The sequence below is a fragment of the Dermacentor silvarum genome, chromosome 2, assembly GCF_013339745.2.
Source record: "Dermacentor silvarum isolate Dsil-2018 chromosome 2, BIME_Dsil_1.4, whole genome shotgun sequence".
Classification (NCBI taxonomy): Eukaryota; Metazoa; Arthropoda; class Arachnida; order Ixodida; family Ixodidae; genus Dermacentor; species Dermacentor silvarum.
Window position 1 is genome coordinate 163396834 of NC_051155.1, and position 25347 is coordinate 163422180.

A 25347-nucleotide genomic window follows, 5' to 3' on the forward strand; every position below is an offset into this window, starting at 1 on the left:
GTACCCACTGATGAAACATTAGGGAGAACTTTCTTCAACAATACTTTTCACTGATCTTGCTGTTACTGTGGCTGCTTGTCTAGTAACATATTGATACTTGTGCACACTGGCGAAACTTTTCTCCCAAATTTCCAAAGCCAAAAAGAAAAAAAAAGGGAGGGGGGGTGAGGGCATTACACAAGGGCATGCCTTGGACTAGACAAGTAAATATGGCTAGTTAGGTTTGTCGCAAGTTGCAATGAAGTGACCAGCGAGCATGCATTGTTCCTGCATACTCACCTGCAGGGCCTGGTCCAGCCGTGCCTGCAGGTCATGGAATGTGCTCATTTGTTTTTTCAGCTCTGCCTGCAGTCGGCTCACTTCTTCATTCAGCTGCAACTGAACCTGAAAAAGTTGAGTAGTGTTTGGTACTGCCTCCTACTACTGGCCTTTGCCACAGTATGGAAAAAAAGAGTTGGCTAGTGATACTTTCAAACTCAGAAGTTGAACAAGGAACGTCCTTGTTAAGCCACTGTAGATCAATTTGAAGCCCCCATTTTCCTGTGTACTTCTGTTTTGTTTGGATTTAAAACTCAGACTAATTCAGGATATATGATTCAATTAAAGGAGCCTTGAAATTTCACTTGGCCTGCTCCGCTATGAATATCAACATTACATAAATCAAACGCCAATTTCAGTTCATTCAAATTTTTGTTTTCTTATGCAAGGCAGTAGGAAAACAATGCGGCTTCTCTGGCTAAAGGTGGCACTACAAAAGACATTGAGGGAGCATGAGGGTATGCAAAATAAGGCTGTCACAGCAAATTTTCCCTTAAAATTTCATGTGATGAACTGACAGCCAACTGGAGGCAACTGAACTGTGCAACTGAACAAAGCAAGCAAGCAAGCAAGAAAAGCAAGAAAGCAAGCAAGCAAGAAAAAAAGCAAGAAAAAAAAAAAGCACCTGCGTCAATTAAAACCAGAGCAACAATGGTTCCTCACCTGTGCTGCCCGTTCTTGCTCAGTGGTGAGCTCGGCCTTCAGCTGCTGCACGCTTTGCTCCAGGTTGTGCTTCACCTGAGGAAAGGTTTAGTGGTAGCTTTGCTGCCATCAAAGAAGAATGCACCACTCTGACAACTCCAGAATTTATTGGGCAACAAGACCTGACACTAATGTCACACATGCAGCAGCCTTACTACTAATTGCTAAACAGAGCTGCTAAACTTATCCAGGCCTTTTTGGGCCCATAAACGTTTCAGCTGCTTTAAAGGTCCCCTCACCAGGTTGTGGCATTGCAAATGGACAAGTGCGGTGCTTAGATTACGCACTGACGATTGTGTCTGCAAAGCATCAAACTGCAGAACGGCATGACAACAGCTGAAACTTAAGGCGAAAGCCTGCGTGTCCTTCATCTTGAGGGAGCCTCTACGACAGACGCACTGGCTACAACATCACCGATGATGGCAGATGACTTCGATAAATGATCCAATGCAGAATGTGCACCAAAAAATAAACCAAAGAAAGGAACCAAAGAAAGGAAAGGAGGCAGGGTTCATGACATAAATGTGACTCGGTCTCTCGGCTCTGGTATTGATGATGGCAGTGAAGGACTGTCGCTTGCAGGTGCTGGTCGACACAACATTTTAATTCCTACTATCTTCTCTAATAATGACTCAATCTGAAAAATTCTTGCAGTAAAATGCTCCCTAGACAGCACATTACAACCTACAGTATTCGATAACCAAAATTTACTATGGGGCCTGGTGAGGGGCCCTCTAAGAGATGGGGTACTTGTTCCCAGGTCACTGTAACACGCTCCATGCTGTAGTACTAACTTATATCAGCACTGGCACTCAACAGTCATTGAGACTGTGCATGTAATAGTGGTATTGCTTGTACAGTCTCATGAATCACTCATTGCAAAAAACTAGTTTGCACATGATTAAAATGTTACGCAGATGACAAAAAGAACTCTGAAGCAATACAGTTGCCAGTGTATTTTACAAGGAACTTAAAGGGACATTAAAGTGAAACAATAAATCAGTTTAGGCTGATAACGTTGAGTTTGAAAACTCTGTTATCAGTAATTTCACGATGATACGTTGATTATTAAAAAAGAAAATTAAGGTCAAAGTTGCATTTTTTGAATTTCACGCCAATACCGCATGCCGATACATCAGTGTGACGTCACGATATTTCAAAGTAATTTTTTTTTGCATTTTGGCGGTGTTGGCACAGTATAAGTTCCCGAAACTTGCCACATGCAGTCTTTGGCTCCTTTAGAACAAAATGTAGTCGATATTTACCGCTAAATAATTGCCTAGGCCCTAGCAGACACTGTCAAAATCCACGGCATCATGGCGGGCTGGTGCGAGAACTTCAAAACGGCGTGGCCACTCGTCTTTAGTTTGTCCCTTTTCTGGCCTACCAAGCGTTCTCTTGCAGTAAGAGCGGTGTTCTTGCCATTGTGGAAGGGTTATTTACTAATGCAGAAGACATCGTTTTACTCTAGGGGAAACTTTCCTTCCGCGGGCGGCGCACGGGAATCGCAAGCGCTATCAGCGCCACCGGGTGGGTCACGCGAGATCCCGCTGATATCGCCCGGGTCTCTTTGGTCTCCAGCAAGCGGCGACGGCGGAAGCCTCCGCCGCCGCTCCCGTATTCCCGCACGTGGTTAGTCAACCGCGTTCTTGCCGCGGCAAACGCCGCGGCCCCCCCCGTATTCCCCAGTTGGTAAGTCGGAAGCCCTTCTTTACCTAGTGTATTATTCTCTTCGAGAGAACCCTCAGCGATGTCAACTATAGCTAGCTGGCCTGCTCGAAGTGTTAGTTGCAGTCGTAATAAATGCTTTCCGAGTGTACACGTGGTTGTCGTCTATTGTTTCCTCGAGCTTGTACCGGACCGCGGTTGATGCGCAGGCATGCGCCAACCGCGGGGCTCGGTGTGCCGTGGAGGAGAGCAGTGGGCATCCCCCCCATATCCCGACACTCTTTAGTGTCCCTTTAAGTTTGTGCGATGTACATAAGAACCGGCCATACCAGGTAAACTGCTATGAAAGGCACTCTGCGAGCGACTCTCTGGCACATAAGCTAAGCCAGCAAGTTAATTTAGTTCATGAGTTTCATACAAGGCTACAAAACACATAGCCGCAAGGTGAGCATTTTCTCACGAAGTATGCTTTCTATAAGTTTGCCTTCGTCCCTGTTCTTCTGAAGGTTGCCAGTCTATGTGGTTTGCCTCCTGACAGGCACAATGGTTTGGGGAATAATGCCAACAGCTGCCTGTTTACCTTGTGATGCCCCAGTGTCTACTGAAAGATAGTGGCGAAATCAAAAACTGTAGTAAATAGCACACGCGACCTTTTGAGTTAGACTGTAGGCTCCCTGATATGCATTACAGAGTAACATACCTGGCTCAGATATTCATACAGTAAGCAATATTACAACTTGCATCGCTTCCCTGGACATCGTTTGACATAATAAGCAACTATATGAACATGCTCATGAATCCTGAATGCACCAATAATTTTGATACACTTTCTTAAACATGAAATTCTGCTAAATGAAATTTATTTTGCATGCTTCATGTGGGTCAACTTAATGGAAGCAAAGCGTATTTATCGTGTTCCAGAGGTACTGCAGAACTATTTAAAACACTCTTCAAGTAAGAGACAATCATACGAAATGACACAAAATGAAGCCAGAGAATGCATAGGGGAAGTTAATCTTGTTTAATTAAAATGTATAAATAATAAGGTAAAGGAAAATGTACTTAAGGAGAGTTTGCTGTTGTGCTAGTAGGTATACTTATCCTGTTTCCTGGCACTGTTTTTAAATTTCGAAAGGAAAATGTAAGTGGACGAAAAGATAACTTGTCGCAGGTGGGGACCGAACCAACATCTCCTCATTACGCATGCGGTGCTCTACCTACTAAGCTACTGCGGCGCCATCCCTCATGACACTTTCTTGGGAGCATGCATACAAGATTAGCCCTGGGAGTGTTAGCCAGCGCTACTCACGACCAAGGTCGCGGAGGTGAAACAACCTTTTAACCGCTGGTGTCCTGTAGCACATGAGCAGGCAGCTGGCCAATAAACCCTTGTATACAGTTAAACTTTAATATAACGAAGTTGGTAAAATCGGCACTTTACTTTGTTACAGTCAAATCTCGATAATTCGAACTCGAAGGGGCCTGAAAATTTGTTCGAATTAAAAGAAGGACATATTTTTGACGTATTTGTGCGCCATAGCGCTACGTACGAACGGTGCAAGTCGTGAAATATCACGGCGTAGAAGCAGATAACAAGCGAGGGCTACGAAACTGCCCACGCCGGCTAACGCTCACATCCCGATAGCGCGCCTCTTCCTCTTCACAACCACAATCTCTCGCTCTCGCATCCCGATAATGGCAGTGAACGAAATGCCGGCACGGCGACGCGCACGCGCGACGTGCGCCGCAGCCGCAGCGTTGGCTGAGATGTCGGCACGTACACGCGTGTTCCAGCGCGACACAGAAACAGTGACCTTGCCATTTACGAGACAAAATTTTCCCCTCGGTATTTAAAAAAATTTTTTTATTTCTCCGCGTGGCGTTGAGGGGTCTCTCCTAAGCTTTTGCTTTATGGCGGTGTCGGAGCAATGCCAGTCGGAGGCAGCCGCCACGTGATTTGGCGTGCTGCTGAGAGCATTGTCGGTGCGTGGTTATGTTCGAATTAACTGTCGCAAATGCTTTCGCGTTCGAATTACCGAGCGTTTTCGCCCATTGGAATACACATATCTTTGACGGGACCACAGCATCAGTTCGAATTAACCGGAAGTTCGAATTAAGCGTGTTCGAATTAACGAGATTTGACTGTATATCGAAATTTTGCAATAGTCGAAATTCAACCTTTTATGCACATTACAGTCGCTGACTGATCCTCTTTTACAGGGAAGAGACCGGAATAAATGTCCAAATAACTGGGCAGTCAAAAAAAAAAAAAAAGCTATTTTGTTGAAGTTGAGAGCCGGCGACCACTTTTACGGTATAATAACGTGCCTACGAAGTCCTCTTCACAGTGTCCGTGTGGCATGAGGAAAGACGTAAGAAACGCAGGTCTAACTCACTGTGGTGATTGGTCTAAGTGAAACTGTCGTGTCCATTCTGTCACCGTGGCTTGCCAACATAACCTCGGGTGTCGCCCAGAATAGTACGACACCAAATGTTATGTTCCCCGAACCGAACCACTGCTCTCCACACAGTCCAATGAAAACAGCATCAAAACTTATCGGATGTCGCAAAAGAAGCTTCCTTTTTAAAATTGCATGGAAGCAAGTCACCAACCTTAATTACGGCAACATTGTTCCCGGACACAAAATTATCTGTTTTACGACATCGTATCATATCATCATGCATCATATCCGAAAAATCAAGCAAGATCCGATATGGCTTCTGAAATTTTGGTAGCGAAATATGGATTGGTTCACAGAAGCCTTATAAGTGGCTTTTATCACGGAACACTCACATGGTTTTATGGAGTAGGTAGTGGTTCTGGGGTAAGTGCGAGCAGTTCCGAAAATTTGGTCTGCTACTTATATAAAATAACTTGCTGCAGGAGGAGTGCACTCACCGAAAACATTTATTTGCGCTAAAAGCATCTGTTAGTTTCAATTGCTTTCGCTGGAATTGGTCCTTTCCTTCAGCGTGTCGAGGATAGCTTCTTTCAAAAGGTCATAAAACCCGACCTTGTTTCGGTACCCCAAAACAAGCAGCATTTTTTTTCTCGTCGCTCAAAATCATTTGCAAGATACTAGCTATGTCCTCAAGCGAGAGAGCTTTGTGTTCAGTACAGGTACTACCACCTCTACCACTGCTCATGCTTATCATTTGCCACATGGCAACAACAAAAACGCCAAATGGGGCACTGATTGGGCACGCATGAAATATGGAACGATGGTGCGCACAGTGCACGATACAATGCGCCAATAAGTGTGCCCCTTAGTGCTTCTGATTGACACACCACTCGCCAGCTTATCGCCTCTGAAATGCCGGAGAAGGCACTACTTCACTTTGGCAGTTGCTCTATTTTGCACAGCACGCTATTTTAAAGGTGCGTCCGTACACAACCGCATATAATTCAACCATTTGGCCACTGGTCGCAAAAGTATTTTCAGTTTATTGCCTCAGTTTTTCTTTGCGGCAGCAGTGAAATATTCTTATATTGATATTGCGGATAAACATGTATCGTTATATTGAGTTTAAAAATACATGCTGTTCTATGGACATGAAGTTATAGTACTTTGTTATATCGAGAATTTCGTCATACTGAAGTTTGTTATATTGAGGTTTAACTGTACTACCTCATAGCATCAAGAATGCCGAATTCAAGGCCCTCACTAGGCAATGAGTGAGAAGAATAAGTGGAAATTAGAGGCTCAATTTTTTTGTTGGTCACATTCATACGGAATGACAGAGAATGAAGCCAGGTAAGAGGACACTCAGCTCCTATCATGCTCACCAGCTGGTAAGATTCGATGTCTCTCAGAAGGCCATCCCCCTGTCCAGTTCCAGCATCCTCCGTGCCCTCCTGCTCTTCTGACTCCTCAGTTATGGACTTTAGCTCTGATAGCTTCTTAGCCACTCGTCGCAGCTCATTTTCCTACACAAAAGGATCAACAGCATCCAGACGTATCAAGATACCACTATCCGCTCACATTCATTGACACACTAGATTTCTTCTACTGCCGCAACACAATTATGCATACTTATAGGTACTTTCATGTTGCTCTTGTTAATGGTTTGACATTGCTCTCATTATCTTTAAGACATAATAACAACCCACAAGAACATCTTGGTTAGCAGTGAACAAAAACTTGGGGAAAAAATTTTTTTTTTGTGTATTCAGTCATCCCTGCCTCTTGCTGCTCTCTACCCTGTTAATGTGGAGTGCACTGATAAGTGAATTTTGCCTTCAAGTGCAGCTTTGTAGCAATGCAGAGCTCACTGCCGTGAAGCAGCACCTGAAGGCGAAATTCAAGTATAACCAGAATCCTCGCTCAGTACTGTTTGGTTCGGCTTACATGTGCAAAATACAGCAGCATGTATCACTCACAAGAAATCACATATGACAATTGTTCCTCCGCAAAGCATGGCATCATCTAAGTGTCACTAATTCGCTGCTACTGGCTATACTGAAAGTGACTTCTGCAACTAAGAGAAGGCAACAGTAGTCAAGACATCAGACATTTACAGTAACAGCCATGCCAAACAACTCAAGGTTGTCCATCTGTCTCTTCAGCAGGACTGTAGTTGCTAAAATTTTCACAACAATTTTAATTGTATATGCTTAGTTACAAACAATGTTAGCATACAGCAATGTTTTGGAAACATTGAAAATTACAATTTGCAGTGCTAAATCGCAGAGACAATGTCAACCTAATGAAATCTGCCCCTTAACAACGCATTTAGCACAAAGTGCTTGACCTATGTCATCCTTAACTCTTTCCCTACCATGGGGAAAATAGGTGTTTTTTTTGTATTTTATGGCAGATGTTTTTTTTCTGAAGGAACTACTGCACTCAATATTTAGTGTAATACATAAACAGAAAGCGAAATGAATGCACTTTTGAAGCATAAATGTTTTATTAATGAGATGTATGTAATAAAAAAAGATATAAATTGTTAAAATCAAGATTGTGTGATAAAATTGAACAAAGTTTGGAAAGACATGCTTGTATCTACTAATAAAAAAATGTTACTAAAATTATGAGATATACAAAATGTATTGCCGTCTATTAGGCACTATCTCCGAAAAAATCGAAATTTTTCATTAAACAGGTATATTCGCTACAAAAATTTAACTGCAAGCACTACAGTTGGATGTGCCGGGCTGCGGCCGCCGATGTTCCGGGCTGGTTTGCGTCGGCGTCGCTTTCGGACTCAAAGTCCGACGAAAAGTCAGCGTTCTCTGACTCGCTGCTATTAGATGTATCGATAAGACCAGCTGCAGAGGCAGCGGAATCGCAATATCTGCTATCTCCCGAAGCGCGCGCACCGCTTCCGGGGCCGGAAATTTTTCTGTTTTGCTTTGACGATCGCGAAACTTCGGAGCGTGTTTAAAAATCACTGTCTCGCGGGAAAAAGGCGAACCGGCTTAGAAAACTAAAATATAGTTTCTCCTCTTTAACATCTGATGTCACAGTGTGTTCGTGAACGGCGCGGAAGATCTCGAAAGCGGCGTTTCAAACAGTCGATAGCGGGCAGCCATTTTTTCGTTCTCCTTTGACGATCGCGAAACTTCGGAGCGCGTTTAAAAATCACTGTCTCGCGGGAAAAAAGCAACCGGCTTAGAAAACTAAAATATAGTTCTCCTTCATGTCCGATAACGCAGTATGTCTGTGAGCGGCACGGAAGGTCTCGAAAGCGGCGTTTCAGCTAACCTTGCCCAATGGGTGCAGTACGGAAAGAATCAAAGGGGCCCTGCAGCCCTAATTATGCATGTTGTTTTTATTACACGTTTTCTTACTATAGGGCTTGGCAATGCCTCCTATTGCCAGTGAAAGCACTGAAATAGAAGCATTTTATATTTTATTTACTTCCGAAATCAGTTTCTGCGTTGACTGCAGCATTATACATAAATTTTTGGCAGTGGATGTGATGCAAAAGCATGTGATTTATGCTGTTCGTTTCGATTGGTTGGGCATGAATACAGTTAATCCTCGATATAATGAAGTCAGTAAAATCAGAAACTTGCCTCGTTATATCGAAATTTCATTATATGTAAATTTGATATTTTATGCAAATAAGTACAGTTGCTGATGGACTTTTTTTAAAAGGGAGGGCAGCAAAATTTTTCGAATTATTGGGCAGTCGCAAAAAAAGAAATTTGAATGAAGAAAGAAAATCACATTGTTGAATTTGAGAGTCGGCAAAGAAAGATTCCATTTCATGCCGTGCCAACGATACCTTCACATCAGGGGTACGAAGCAAAGCACACTTGCGTATCCATTCTGTTCCCGCGGATGACAGTGTTGCCCACAGCGGAATGACACTATTATGAAAAGTGTAGGCAGGGGGGAGCGAATGCTTTACCTGCCTCTCGCATCAACACATCTCCGAAACTCGAGATTATGAACCCTTCAGCACTAAATGCACGGGAAGACAGTGCTTGATGCTGTGCCATCTCAGCTCACGCAGTCTTTGCACACGAAGCAGATTACCTTTAAAACAGCATGCAGGTTGCGTATGCGCCCAGCCATGCTGATAGCCATGCGCTAGAAAAGGAGACGAAGCGCCAACCTTCCTCCCACTCCCATCAACTCCCAAGAGTTGATGGGAGTGGACAACTCTCTGTCTGTGCATGCAACTGCATTATCAACGGAACAGCCGGCCATGAATGGTGGATGTAAAAGTGGAACAAAACTTGCACAAAAAATCGCGTAAATTGCAAATACAGCTTTTACAACTTAGTGGCTAGGCTTGGGTTGTCCTGCGATTTGTGCATGGCCAGTGACTACTAGGTCGGCTAGGCTTATCTGGTTTCGGTTTTGAGGAGGCGCTGGTGACATGGTTGACAATCATGGCCAGTAACGTATCAAAATGAAATTATTTCTATTTCTGTTCGACTCAGTGGCCAGTTAGCATACAGCCATGTAGTTGGAGTTTGAATTAATGCACGATGCACTGTAAAGTGTCCGAAATTTTGGTCGTCCTTATATGTTAACTTAGGGCCAGTGGCAGTGCCACAGAGCTGTCCGAATAACCAAGCAAGCCTTAATCATTGGTGTCCGAATTATCGGTAGGCGACTATATCAAGGTTTAACTGTAATTGGGACTATATCTGTCTCAAGTAGAAAAATTATGGTGCTCCTGCTTAAGTGCACTAATCTGCACAAAAACAAAATTTGCACTAAGAGCACAGTTACACAGGTGATTAAACTGCAATGGCATTATCCGCTATTCGCTATTGTCACAACCAAGATGATAGGAGAACAAAAGCAATGAGCTAAGAAAGAAGGCCAGTTGACTAGACACGTGTACAGTACCAATACAAAAACCAAATGCAGGAAAGCACTGCCCATCAGCATCGTGTTTATTTAATTGCTTAGCTTTTGCTGTACAAGGACTACCGCTATCTATAATCAAGCCCAAAAATGTTACATGCTCAGAGGCACGTAAAACACACCTTTTCAGAGATCCGCCTGTGGTATTCTTTCTCAGATGCTTCCAGCTTCTGAACCCAGTTGTGCTCGGCCGCTGCTATCTTTTTGTCACACTCTTGCTGCAGTGTAGAGAAAAGGTAAATCTACATTGGCCACATTATCGGTTCACACAACTTGCATACTAGCCCCCATGATTTTTATAAAGTGCCTGTCGATGAAAATATAGGCTGCAACAGTAAAACTATGAGGGGCATCCAGAAAGTAAGTTCCAATTAATTTTTTTAATGAGGCACAAACATCAGCTATAACGATGTTCATATATTGTCAGATAGAGTGATGCAAAGGCTGTTTCTTCGGATGTAAACCATCTTTTTCAGGAATTTATGGTAGCACACCAGCAAGTTTTGTAAAATGGTGTCATGCTAATCTGCTGGCAGTGACTGAAGCCAGCTCATCATTTGATGTTTGTGCCCGAATTTAAACATAATTTGGAACTTACTTTCTGGATGACCCTCAATAACAAAGAAGGAAACTTGCACCAGTGAACAAGTTCTGGCTGCCAAATGTATTTTTATGCAATGAAATTCCAGCCTTTTGTAGCATATGTTCAATAATTTCTCAGTGCTATGAACCAAAAAGTTAAAACATTATAAAATCTCAACACACTAAACCTATCTGCCCTACATCAGCCACTTATGGCTGAACAATGTTTAGAGAAAATAATTCTTTAATGACACTTTTGCTGTTGCATTCAGGCAAGTTTCAGTGTGTCTTGTTATCTTAGATGGCCAAGTTGGTGCTGTCACAGACATTTTACAAGGATTGCTCGGGATACTTTAACAATTAAAAAAATGTAGCATGAAACTGCTATATTATGCTCAATTCATGAAAATCTGTCAAGCATCTTTGAAATTCCTACAAATGATGTGGCACTTGACATCATAAGTGTCCTTCAATTACTCCATATTTTGCACCCTGCACCAGATTTTCCTGCCACACATCCATATTCTTTTAATGCATGAGGCCCTGTAAACTTGAAACGCTATCTTGTAATGGTTCGGAAACCGAACCATCACAGGATCGCCTCCCTGCTGTGCAGTTTTTTTGTTTCCCCGGCAGCCATCTCCTAAGTGCACGGAAAAACCAGCCACCTACAATGTCATACTATACTGGCTAAGCTATATGGTGTCAGGTTTTGTAGCAAGGAAATTAAGATTTCTATAAAAGTTTTGGTAGTCTGACAATGCCTGAAAATCCACATGTCAATTTCTTTCAGAAGTAAGGAATAATGCCCTTTAGATCTCAAAATGTGATGAACCAGATGAACCAGATAAGCCCTTTAACAAAATATATGATTCTGCGTGCATGCAGCATACCTGCTTCTTTAATGAATGATGGCTTTATTTCAAAACCAATAAGCCAAGATAGAAGAGCCATCTAGGACCATCACTGCTTGTTTTGCAACACAGCCTTCCTAAAATCACACATCAGCACAGTTGTAGCTTCACCTGCCTACCTTGAGAAGTCGGAAATCAGCCACCTTGGTGCGGGAGCGTTCTTCATCCAATGCTTTTTCCAGGGCAGCCAGCTGCTGTTGGTGCTGAGTTTTGATATCGGACACTGCATGGCAATCACCAACAGCAGTGGTCAGTGGCACTCACAGACAAGAGCAACAAGTAATTTAAGCCAAGCCAAGTACAAGCAGGGGCAAATGATAACAAAGAATGATTTTTCCGTTACGAAAAGGATAATGCATGACGTGGTTGTGTACAGAAGAGCTTCAAGAAACCACACCAAGGAATAGTGAAAATAACATGCTCTAAGAGTTACAACAAATGTTCACTGACAAAACTTGCTGGCTGCTGTAAACGGTAACCTTGAGATCATTTCAGCACTAAAACACACCACAGTCAGAAGTGCCAAGTCCTCTAGCAAATTAATTAGCCTGTTTCAGCTTATTTATAAATATACATTGGGCTTACAAGCAAGTTGGAGAAAGCCATATCATGCCAAATAGTTTGGCCCTGACAGACATGCTGACTGTTTGATACTAGCCACGCTTTTAAGCAAATAACACTGTAACTGAAGTACAATGCTAAGGCTGGCATGTCGTGAACAATGGCAGGGTTATTGACCACTCGCTTATTTATCTGTAACAATGTGAATGGCAACAATCACCATCATGCGTATTGTGCACATTTTGACAGCAGTGAGCTGTAAATGACGCAATGGTTGCATAAGAAAAAAAGAAGAAAAATAACAATAAGTAGAGACAAGGAAGGAAAAAAGCCCATTTGCGTGTATAACCCCCCCCTCCCTCTCTCCTTTGTTCGCAAGCTGTCCACCTCTAAAAAAATTTCTGGGGAGAATGCTTTGTAATGCATGTGCCATCATCTTCATCAGCTACAGCACTTTCCACAGCGGCCTCCGAACTACATGCACAGACGGCACTGCTCTCAGGGTCTACGTGGTGCCCAAAAGGTCGTACAAGTTGTCAAGTGCACATTATATCTGATATACTGATACACTGATATACTGCACATTATATAAGTGGTTAGTCCATCCAGCTTCCAACGGCACATTGCCACGTGGACACGAGTTTCCAATTGTGATGAAGGTGGGAAATCTTTGTTTTTCTTTACAATATGATGATGGCACAGTGGAGGACGACAAGGTGACCTGACGATGACAGTGGTATAATGAAAAAGATGCACAGGTACAGCAAACCCAGTTTCGAACTCTTCACTGTAGTTGCATTAAAAAAAATTTAGACAAAGGCCCATGAGAAGGCATACTACAACAAAGCACCTTTAGCTCTCCACACGACTGCAAAAACTACATTTTGCACAGGAGTGGGAGGTAAAACAGCTATTTTCTATGTATATCTGCAAGCACTAATGCCAATGTCACATGCGAACTTTTGATTGGGATCAAGCCCAATCGAATTTTTTAATTTCAATTGGCACAAGCTGTAAGAAGAGAGCCAGTCATGATAAAAAAATTCAAATCCATATGGGCTTTATCGTGATCAAAAGTGCCACGTGTGACTGGGTTATAACACCCCATGCATTGTTCAGGGGTTTTCTCAGCTAAGGTAGTGGACCTCTCAATATACGAGCAGCCAGAACACGCTTCGAAATAAATATTAAGATGGCCGTTCACTGCCTTGGTCATGCTGTAATGGCACTCACAATTACTTACGCTGTTTTTGAAGCTGGTCTCGCTCGGCTGAGGCAGCATCAAGAGACTCGGATAGCTGGCGTGCCTGCTGCTCAAACTCTTGCTGCTCCATGCGCCACTTGGCCTGCGCCTCTGCTTCATTTTCCTGCAAGGCACACAGTATGGGCGCATAATTTGACTCAGCGAGGTGCTGTAAATGTCAGGAGAACATGATGAAACTGGAGCCTCAACCTTAATATCCTGCAAAATGCCCATGCTCTCTCTCTCTCATGGCTATCATAGTAGGTCTTTCGTATGGCCTACATGTGACATTTTGAATCTGTTAAATAAGTGACAGCTTGAAGAGCATCAGATCAGCCGAATAAAGACCAAACAGAATATTTTCACTCAGTTGAATAAGTAGTTCAATACAGCTGACCGTTTGAGAACATGTGACAATTGCGAACATGAACACAGACAAACATGATTTCCAAGGCCTTTGTTAGCTTTACGCACATGCTTGGCAGAGAGCGCAAACATAGCGTACAAATGAAAGACAGAACAGAGCAAGCACCTTCAGACCATAAAACATAGCATGTTGAAATGTAATGAGCTGCAGTGTGGTAGAAAATTGGACCAGTTTTCTACCTTTCACGCAGCTGATTTTACTTGGAAGTTCTGTAGAAGGAAGGGCAAAAGTGTGATTTATGTTTACATCTGTTACCCGTAACACCCTGTACCTAGTTTTTCATCAGCTTCAAAAACTTACACACAAAAAAATTAAAATTGTGACCCCTAGTGCAAGCTATCTGTAACAATTTCTCATCGTCATCATTTCTTATGCAGTAAACTGCTGCATACGAGTTCATTTTTGCGGTTCACAATTTTTGTTAAGAGTGCTATGTGCTTTGTTATTAGTGGCAGCAGCACATGAAAGAAAGGATGCAGCATGCTGTTTCTTGGCCTTGGCCACGAAACACATTCCGTGGATAGCATACGCTGCTCTGAACATCTCAGCCACATTTTGCAGCCATACACGGAGCGTGGAGTTCACAAGCAGAGCTCAAGGTTACCTTTTCACGAACACCCTCTTTTCAAACAGAAGCCTTCTCTGAACCATTTCGAAGCTGCCGGCGACTGTGATATTTCGTCATTAAAGGAACGCGAAAGAGAAACCGGAAGTTGAGCTTTAATGGTAGATTATCCTTTCACGATCACAGTCATACCATTCTTACTGAGAACAGAGGTTTAATAAGCGAGAAAATAGCAAAAAACTGAAGGATAGGTGCTGATGCCCCTTCGAATTTCCCGCACTACATGTTCGTGATGTTGGAGATCACAAACGCAGCCCGCTCGCGATTGGTCGAGAGCGATTTATCGCTGTTAATAAAATGCAAAATGGACTACACCTTAAACGTACATAAACAGCATTTGCCAACTTTTTAAACCGTTTCAAGCGAGAAAGTACAAGTTTAGCGCAAAATTAAACAATAAGAAAAAAAAACGGCTTGACGCTACATGCGGTCGTGATAGTTTCGTTTTTGCTCCATGCATCATCGTGCACGCCTGTTCCGCTCTACAGTGTTGCAGGGTTGTGTGTTGCAGTGTTTGGTTGCGCGTTGCGTGGCTCTAAAAACGTTTACTTCGCGGGAAACAGCCATAAATTGCCCCGTGTGTGTAGTGTTGAGGGCTGTATAAACGGCGCAAGGCGCTTGTTCAGGGGCAGCGGCAGTGTTAACCAGACTGTGTCCTTTCATGTGTTGCCGCGCGATGAGCCCTGGCATTTGCAATGGCACAGTGCTCTGCCGATGATAAAACGGCAAAAGAGCCAGAGAAACCGATGGTGTGCTCTCTGCATTTCTCGCCCTCGGATTATGTGTATAATCCCGCCGTCGGAAAATCTCTTGGCGTGCCCCAGAGGCTAGTCCTTTCTCGAGCAGCTGTTCCTTTAATGTCGCCTTTATCAAATCCCCTATTGGTGCCCCTGCAGCAGCAAACTGGTGGCTCGGCGAGTGCTGATTGACATAACAAAAGCCACGAAAAAAGCCATACCGAGTACGCACGCAACTTTCTACTCTTGTTCTGTCGAGAACATTGTCGCCTGGCGGACTGGACGCCTCGCCTTCCGTCGACGAAAACGAGGCTTCGCTTTCCGTCGGCGCGGCCGGTGGCTCATCGTCATCGTACGCGGAAACACCTACCGCGCCAGCACGGAGGATCATTTCGTACTCCGTTTCACTGAAGTCTCTCAAGTCCAGTCCTGCTTCCCTGGCGAGCTCTTCGTTGCAAGGTTCAGCGTCAGCAACGGTATTCATCGCGGCCACAGGACACTTTAGCAAAAGTCACAGCGAACGCAAACGCAGCGGCCATGCAGCCTATGATGGAGCGAGCGCCTCGGCCGTTTACGCAAACGGTGACATATTATGGCGCCCTGAGAGCAATGAAATACGTGACGACACTGCTTCAGCGCCGATTCTGGGGTGAGAGAAATTGAGGAAGATATATTTGGTCTTTGTGTACGAATTTCTCCACTAATAACTCAATATTTTTACACCCAACAAAAACTACATGCATTCATGAAGGTCCCTCTTTTATTGCAGCTGAACTTCCCGTTTCTCTTTAGTGTCCCTTTAAGCAGATTCCCATAGACGACTGCTATTGGCCGATAGCTGACATCAAGTGCTTGTTCCTACTGTTACTCTGTATATTAACTGTTAACTAAACAAGCTGAAGTAAGTGAAAACCTACTTTTAGAATTTTGATAAGAATTACGCACTAGCGGAAGAAGCTCACTAACGCCTGCTCACGCTCGGCCGTGCCCGCCTACGTACAAATGAAACTTTTGCCACACTACTTAGCAGTGTTGTAGCCGTCAGGTATCGCTGATTTCGATTAGTTTTGAACACGCAACTAGCCTGGAACCTCACGAAACTTAAACTAAGACCACATGTACGCTACGCTTGCTGCGCCTCACGAGGAATGGCAGTTAGCATCTACAACAGATGCGAGCCAGTGTGCACTCACTCCCACCTGCTCCTGGCTAGACGCCTTGGCAGACATTGCTTCGTATTGAGCTACTGATAGCACTTCAAAATGAGCAATCTGGATTTGGCTACTACCCATGCAGGACAAAGCCTGTCTGCACCATGTAGCATGGCCAGGTGGGAGCTCACGAGCACGGGCATGCACTCACCTGCTGTGCACATTGCAAACATTGCGCTATATGCACCACAGTTGCACGTAGCTGCATCTGCTGCGTAGCATAGATGCCGCGGCTACCGCAGGGCACAGCGATGAAGCCTCTTGCTGGCGAAACACTTAGACAACTGCATGCTCTGATTGGTCTCTGTGATTGGTTGCAACACCGAAACTCAGGATATAACAGGTGACAAGCATAGCAGAGATCAGTAACCCGAGTGCCCAACTCGCATCGAGAGAGCGCCACACACACCTGAACCAAAAATGTAAAAGGCCTAACTTATGGGTGGGGCCTTACCCCTTGCAATCTACACTGTGTAGCTCTCAGCGGCAAGTGGAGACGAAAAGAGAGAGAAAGCCGTGCATTGGTGCAATAACTGCCTCTTAACTCCGCTTACACTTGAATTCTAAAAATTATTGCGGCAGGAGATTCGTGAGGCGACGTCTTTTGATAGTGTGGCCATTGTATGATTACTTAGAAAAGTGTTTCAGGCCCCTTTAAACAACGCTTTGTCATCTTTCATGCAAGACACATTACACAAGATTCAGCACGTACGCTCAACAATAGGCCTAAACTGCCCAGCTTGCACTCAGCAATTACGCTCACACTAGCAGCCCTGCTGGTGGTGAGAGTCACTAGAAGTGAAGGGAGGATGGAAACAGTCCATGCATTGAATTGTTTTTGCTTGAAGCATACGGATGCCCATCTAGGTTTTGCCAAGAAATACTTATACAGATGCCTTCTTACAGAATCTTGCACAGTATCCACAGGAACAGAATAAATGAATGGAAACTGGATAAATGATCGGCAAAAGTGTAATGAGCTCTTAAATATGTCGACACTTAAATGCGTGTTCCATGCAAATGAGCACTCGGTCAAAAAAATAATGCCAGCACGAGGCAACAGCATGGGTGCTGTAATGTCAATACATGTTTCGCGTTTTGCAGTGGCCAGTGTACACTGTATTCTGCTGCTAGTCAACAAACATTTATTCAAACCTCGCAGGGCCATTAATTTTTGCTTTGAATAATTGGGAGTTCAAATCAACTAAACTTAAGGTCCAACATAGAACTACTCAGTTGTTATGCTAAGCAATATACTGTTGCATAAAAAATATTACATTCCTAAGCTTTTTGTAAAACATCAGGATCAGCTTTTATTACCAGACAGGTGACCAAGACACGTATTTAAAGAGTATATAAAAAGAAGATCAAGTCATGTTTGCGGCAACTTAAAACTGGGACATTATGGTAGCTTGGTCATTGGCATTATTTCTTAGTGGCGCTGACCAAGACATACAGCAGCTAGAAATTGTAATGTGGTCACATTTTGACGATTTATGCCTGATGTGTATTACCTGATCAGACAATTTTTTTCGTCATGTGCTCTGCCTTAACATAAAAAATTTCAATTACACAACCTTGTTTGAATCCATCGGCTCTAGAATTAATTAACATAGCAGGCAAGATGAGATTTTAGAATTTGCATGAATAAATTACAAATACTGAATTGTCCTAGTTTTAATTGTGGTGAGTTGATCGTAGTTGCTGCGAGCTTGAATGCAAGAGCCAAACCTACAAGTACACAAATGTGTGACCCACACCTGCAGCTGCTGCAGCTGGCGTCCTTTCTCATCAAGTGCTCGGGCCAGAGCTTCCCTCTCCTGCATGAGCTGAGTGGACCGCTCACGGCTGTTCTGGATTGTATCCTTGCATTTGGCCATCAGGGCTTCCAGGCGCTGAACCTGCATGGTACAAGCAGTGGACACCCATTTGTTGAACAAGGTTTTTCGGACGCTGTAGTACTAAAATGGGCATCTATGGAAATTATGGCTGCATGAAAACCCCACTAGGTTCTGTAAAACCATCACTATTTAGTAAAGTCTTCTTTTATGGCTGTACGGTCAGACTGAAATGGTACCATGTGGATCCAATGAGCACTGATGGGGTGTACACCTCATCTCTTTTCCAGAACGATTTCAGGGTGCATAGACTCAGAGCACCATGGAGTAACAAAAAAAAAAATAATGTGTGTTTAAGGGTGACATTCCATCTTCCCACAATGCAAGCGCGAATGCTGAGTTGCTGACAAGAACCTTTTCCTACAGCTGCGTGCAGTGGTTTCAAGTGGACACAGTATGCGACAATGCCAAATGTGTCTGTACAACAATTCCAGTGTTTTTCAACTGGCTGTACTTACGATGAGCACTGGCAGTGTAGTCACAATGGGTACTTCACATTGGGACATTGGGAGTGCTAGGAGAGCTGAAAAGGTCACTTTTCCACCTTGCAGTGCCATGCCAAACTGACTGCATGGGGCAAAAGCACCACCGCATACAAAATGTGTCAACATCTCCACCGCTAACACTCCCTTCAAAAACATCAAATGCCACTGCAATTTCAGGACTAATGGTTAAAAAATGACGCACCTTGGTAGCATGATACTTAACAGCTCAACATTGTGTGATCACCTGTATGCAAACTTAAAGAGACAAGAAAATGTAGTCACCAGCCCCCTACCTTTTCCTTGTAGTGCGCCAACTCTTCGTCCTGCACCGTGGAATCGCACGGGGCACCAGGGATGGCATTGTTGGCTTTTAGCAGGGCCACCTTGGTCTCGAGCGTCTGGATGATGTGCTCTTTCTCCTCCAGCTGGCAGCGCAGGTTCTCTTCCAGGTGAGCTTTGGCCTGCTGCTCCAGCTGAGCCTGCTCCCGCAACTCCCCCATGCGGCGCAAGGCCTTGTCCTGGCTCTCGCTCAAGATGCGCTGCAATGGGCCCACACGCAGATACACATGCTTCCTCATTTCTGGGGCAGCCTCTCCTGACAAGGCCACTACCCAGGAAGTGGCTGCCCCGACAAGTCTTGAGGGGCAACAATTAACACAACTACCATCGAACCTCGATATAACACACACAGATACAGTAAAAGCTCGATGATACGAATCTCACGGGGTCACGAAAAATATTCGTATTAGCCGAAATTCGTATCATCGAAACAATTAAAACTACTGTCGAATCTCGATAATTCGAACTCGAAGGGGCCCGAAAATTAGTTCGAATTAAAAGGACGTATTTTTGAAGTATTCGTGCACCATAGCACGATGCACGAACGGTGCGAGTCGGGAAATATCGCGGCGCGCAAGCGCATAGCAAGTGCGGGCCACGAAACTGCCCACGCCGGCTAACGGTCGCTTCCCGATAACGACAGAAAACGAAGTTTCAGGGAGCGAGTGGGCGGCGCCGGCACACGGGTACGCGCGGAGACCGTCGAAGGTGAGGGAGGAGGGCGGCAGGAAAGCGGCTTTGGCCGCGTCAACTCCGCCGCTTCGGTGGCTCCCCTCGCCCTCCCTCTCAACTCCCTCGTAGCTCTCTCACCTTCGACTCCGTGTGCACATCTCCGTGCGCGCCCGCCGCCGTGCTGGCGCCAGCACGGCGCCAGCACGGCGCCTTTTTAGCCGCCCCCTGAAGTTTCGTTTTCTGCCGTTATCGGGAAGCGAGTGTTTGCGGGCGTGGCAGTTTCGTTGGCCCGACTGTGCCTCCGCCGCTGCTTCCCTCTGCGCTGCTGCCGCAGCGTGCAAGGTCAACATGTGACTAGAAAATAGAGAAGGGTTCACTGCCATTTTATCCGCGTGGCTGAGACGTCGGCACTAGTGTGTGCTAGAATACGGTTGTCTAGAACACTCTAGTCGGCACGTACACGCTTGTTCCGGCGCGATGCAGAAACGGCGACCTTGCAATTTGAGAGAGGGTGAAATTTCCGCCGCGGGTTCTTTTTTATTTTTTTCTCCATTCCTTCGCGCGCGGCATTGAGGGGTCTCTCCTGAGTTTTTGCTCTATGGCGGTGTCGGAGCAATGCCGGTCGGAGGCGCCGCCGCGTGATTTGGCGCGCTGCTAAGAGCATTGTCGGTGCGCGGTATGTTCGAAATAAGCGTGTTCGGATTGACGTTGAACGAAAGCACGTTTTTCATGATAGTCTCGCCGTGCAACAATTGTGCTCAGTGTTGACGTTGCGAGGCCTAGCTCCTTAGCCAACTCCGTCCGCATCCTCTTGGGATCCTCATCGACCTTTCGAAGAATGTCTAATTTCTCTTTAAAGAAGAGTGCTTTCCGCTTGGGAGACATAGCTCGCTGCGACTAGGCAAAATGGCGCAAACACGAAGAACGCGGCACGAAGCACAGCAGCCACTCCATCTGACGGCTCGCAGAAAAGGAGGAAAAGTACAAAAGCACCAAAAGCGCCACCGCTTCAAACTCTTCGCGCCCAGTCGCGGAGTCCGCGCTGTCCGGCGCCGCGCCTCTGCACCAAAAGAGGACGCGAGAAAGCGCGTGACTGCGCGCTGTTCTCTTTCGCGGCCGTCGGTGGCGCGGCGTTTATTCGTATCAACCGACGTAGGCTGAAAATCGATTCGTAAGAACCGTTCTCTAGCACGTTGCAAAGTAATGGGGCTCGGCCGGGACCACAGAAAAATTCGTATCATCCGGAAATTCGTATTAGCCGTGATCGTATCATCGAGCTTTTACTGTATAATGAGTTATTGGATATAACAAACTAAATTTTAAATGTTCCTCAACAATATCAGTATTAATGAATATATGTTTATAATGAATATTGAATATAACAAAGGTATTTTCACTATACTATACTATACTATACTATCAGCATGACAAGTGCTTGCATCTACCCTTGTGGGCAAACAGTCAGCAACTGCAAGACAGTGAGAGGTGTCCGCCTAGCCTATCTGTGCTGCCCAATTCTTATGAGCTTGGAGAGCCTCAAACTCCTATTTCACATGATAACCCAACAGAACATCAGCACTAAGCCAGCAAATGTTCCTACAATTCAGAGAAACCATTAGGATCCTGGTTGTCAGTGGGATTTCAGTACAGTAACTACAGCACACAAGGTAAGCATCCTCTATTAGGCCACTGTTATAATGACGAAGAATTTCTTATCCCACATGGGCAATGCCTGCAATTCAGCAGTGGATGGTCAGTCATATAAAATGTCAAAGTAAAGAAAAAGCTTCTCACTGATATTGTAGAGTACAAACCTAAAATATGGTTTCAAGGCTAGCATACATCACATTGAACCAACTAATTCCTTTGCCTTTGAAGCATATGCAGACACTTGGTACAGAGCCAACTGTTGCCCATAAAAACAGCAGTAAGTCACGACGTTGCAAAGCTACACTTCACTTTACTTATCACTGTTAACTTCAGCTGACTTTATATATATCACTTTTGCCACACTATGGCAGTCCCTCAGAGATCAAATTATTGCGCACTAAGGCACTTATAGTGTTTGAAACCAAATGAACCAATACTCAAACAGCTTCTCTTAGCCTCACTTTCTGACGTTATCCACAAAACTGCACAAGCAGGGTTTCAGGCACAGCGCTTGCAGACTTCATAAACTTTCAGCTGCTGTCTCGAGGACATTTATCAGTGATCCCTTAGCAAGAAATTACGGCATATGGTATGACCAGACCAACTATAATACTTCTCTCAATGATGCAGCAGATTTTACGGGCTCTGGGATTGGGCAATGTTCATGCTTTAAAGGTGATTGAAACATGCAGAGCAACTACTATCTTCGTGCAAACAATATTTGTTATTTCTTTACTTTCCTCCATATATTTTTTGTTTTATTCCCGCTCATCTATGCACTGTTTCACACGTGAAACTGGTTCACAAGCAAGCTGAAGACAATAACCACGGGTAATGGCCATTAGAACTGGGCTGTCCAGCAGGCCTGCGGAGCGGCCGACAGGCTTGGCTTGACGGTCCCGACGTGGGACTTGCCCGGTGCGAGCTAGCGCTAACGCGTGCCTTGCAGGATCTCAATAAAGTTTTTCAACCAACCAACCAATGGCCATTAGAAGCCATAAAAACATGCCAATGTAAAATTATATATAAGAGAGTTCAAATAAGCCTTCATATCATTCCTAATCTGCAATGGCTTGCTGGTCATCAAGCACTTGTGTTCCATTTTTACCCAGCATTGCTGTTTTCCTTACCGTAAGCTGCGACAGCTATAGAGGAAAGAGACATGCGAGGCATCAGTTCACTTTTGCAAAGCTGATCGACAAGTCAGGCTATATTAATTTTTTTTAATTCAAAAAGTTGTTCAAGCCATTTTAGCATTTAGTAATTGGGTCACTCTACTGCTCCATTACGCAAAGGGTCACTTACCCTAATCTTTTCCTTCTCCGCGTCCAAGGAACGGTATGCTTGCACTGCCTGCATGAAGAACTGCTGGTTTGCAATGTTCATCTCAGGAGTCAACTAAAATGACAGAGCCTACTGAAAGCATTTGTGTGGCAGTCTGGAAGCCATAACAGCACACACTAGATGAGCCATTGAAACACCGCCTTTATATGCGTCAAAACACACCGTAAAATAAATATTATTAGTAAAGGTGGTTACTTTGTGCTGCTACAGTTTTCCAATGCGCAAGAATTCTATATTGGTCACTTGCGCCACTGTAACTGCATACTACAAAAATAACTCAAATTGCACCATGGGCCGCACTTTGGACCAATAATATAATTTAGACGTGTCACCTTCAATGCATTGTGATAGGCTATATAGTAGCAAACTTGGTGCCGACATGTGCGACACCATTGATTGCCTTCTCATACAAAGAGGTCACTTGTTTTTGGTGTGATGACAGAAAGCAAACAGCAATTTGGAATGGATTTGTCTCATAACTGAGCTGTGTATTGGTTTATTAACTATGTTATTACATTCTTCCCACTTGTCACTTATTACTCTGACAATATATGTGTGCATGTATTTATGCCTCACGATGGAGAGCAATAAACGTTTACTCGTCGTGCCTCCATCCGCATTTATGCATGTCCTTTCCTCTGCATTTTTCTTGTTGTTCCAGTAGCGCAGTTTCAATCAATGCAAATTTTTAGTTTTTGCTCTATATTTCAGCCTTTTCCCTGCAAGCAATATCTACAAACTTAGCAGATTAAATGTTTTATTTAGTTGCAAATGAAGCATATTTCTTTTTTATTACTAAGTAATTGACAAGCAAGTCCCAGCCAAACGCTGGCACAATCCATGATGCTAAAACAAGGTTGCAGAGCAATTGCAAACTGACTTCATTAACTGCCTTTCACTTTTGCTTCATTTTTTCACACAACGAGCAAGCCTGCACTGTCATTAGAGTCACGAATTTGATGTTTCAGAAAAGTGGTCCACAAACCTAACTTGACACTCTTTGTAATGTTGCTTTAAGGTGCCACAACTGTCACACAAAAGTAAGCACAGCTCCATGGAACTTGCCTCTGAATACTTGTTGCGGTACTTGCGGATGCGTGCACGAGCAGTCTGGAAGGCTGCCCAGAGCTCCTCCTTGGAGATATAATCCAGGCTGAGCTCCTCCGTCTCGCTCTCCGCATCTGAGGGGGCGACCAGGGCTGGACTGTTCTCGGGTGGCCGGTACAGCGGCAGCAAGTCCGTGCTGTTGCTCGCACCATCCTCCTGTGAAAAGCAATCGTGTTGTTCGTTAGCAATATGCAGTCTTGTCTCCAAGAAAGGGTGACTGGCCTGCCTTTCAGCAAAAAATGTCATGTTGAAATGAAGTACATTAGGTCAAAACACACAGACGTTCTACTGGCCTCATTTACACCTGTGCGGGTAGTTGTGTACTGGAAAGCTCAGCTGGTATAGCAAGAAAAAAAAAAAAGTAATGACAAAGTTCAAAATTTAACGTCGACCTGCCACAGTTCCATTTCAGTTCTCATAAGCGTCTAAGCATTTTGCTATTATGTAGCATGCTCTATTTTGCCACTATTTAGATAATGCATGCTGCATACACAGAGTGAATGAAAATTACAGAATTTTCCACTTCGAACATACATAGCACTCATATGAAGGAGGAATGCTGAAAAGGTATAGCAGAGGACCAAAAGGCCATGTGAAACACCCCTATTTGCCTTTTTCAGTTTGTCAGTCCTCTATATGCATCTGTTGACATACAAGCACCCAAAAGCACCCAAAAGTGTCAGTGAAAATAGAGGCCACTATTGATAGATTCTGTAGAATGGGGAGAGATAGAGACAACTTTATTCGTCAGAGTGGGGAGCTAGTTCATGGGCTCCTCAGGAAGGCCAGATGGCCGCCAGGCGATGCGTGATGGCGACCTCTTCGGCTCGCTCCACGGCTCAGAGTTGCACATCCGGGCTGGAGCTAAGCAGCACTTCCTCCCACGATGAAGGTGAGGGAGAGGCCAGGAGATTGGGTGGAGGGGAATCCTCTTCGCAGTCCCAGTGGATGTGAGTGAGTGTAGCTAGCTTGCTGCACAGGTGACAGTACGGACTTAATCTAGCCGGGTAAATGTAAGAGTATACGTAGCGGTTCGGGTATGAGTGTGTAACCTGTGCCAGGTGACCTCCTGACGCTTGTCTAGTTTACTGTGTGGTGCGGGCCTAGTGCGTCGTGTAAGACGATAGTACTGGTTTATGTCGTGATATGAGTGCAGGACTTCGTTTGAAGTCTCCGGGTACGGTAGGCCCACCGCTTGGCTGACGAATCCTCGAGCATGTTGGTGGGCCGCTTCGTTCCCTGGATTCTCCGCTTGAGCCGGGACCCATATCAACTCTACTGAGCGTGGTTCTTCACTGTTTTGTAGTGACTGTAGGAGCTTTAGTGTAGTGTGTGCCACTATTCCTCGCGCAAAGTTTGTTATGGCGGTTTTGGAGTCGCTCATAACTATACAGGCGTCAGTTGAGGCCACGGCCAACACAATAGCGGCTTCTTCTGCTTCGATGGGTGTGGCAGCGCTTAGCGAGCTCGAAGTTGTCTGTGCCTTGAGTCCTGGGCCTGGAACGGCGAGGTGTGGGGTCGATCAGAGTACTG

At 44.7% G+C, this 25347-nt stretch overlaps 1 protein-coding gene across 2 annotated transcripts in view; it reads right to left on the reverse strand.

Moving 5' to 3' along the window:
* The window catches only part of LOC119442012 (golgin subfamily A member 4), a 44317-nt gene that overhangs the window by 14739 nt on the left and 4231 nt on the right, over positions 1-25347 (reverse strand). For both annotated transcript variants that reach the window (XM_049661808.1, XM_049661807.1), the window contains exons 3-12: positions 23769-23970; positions 22669-22712; positions 18996-19241; positions 18080-18220; positions 13320-13443; positions 11635-11738; positions 10142-10237; positions 6476-6616; positions 982-1056; positions 280-384 (exon numbers count right to left, since the gene is read on the reverse strand). In XM_049661808.1, coding sequence (XP_049517765.1) covers positions 280-384; positions 982-1056; positions 6476-6616; positions 10142-10237; positions 11635-11738; positions 13320-13443; positions 18080-18220; positions 18996-19241; positions 22669-22712; positions 23769-23970 — 1278 coding nt within the window. The remainder of the gene's footprint in view (positions 1-279; positions 385-981; positions 1057-6475; positions 6617-10141; positions 10238-11634; positions 11739-13319; positions 13444-18079; positions 18221-18995; positions 19242-22668; positions 22713-23768; positions 23971-25347) is intronic.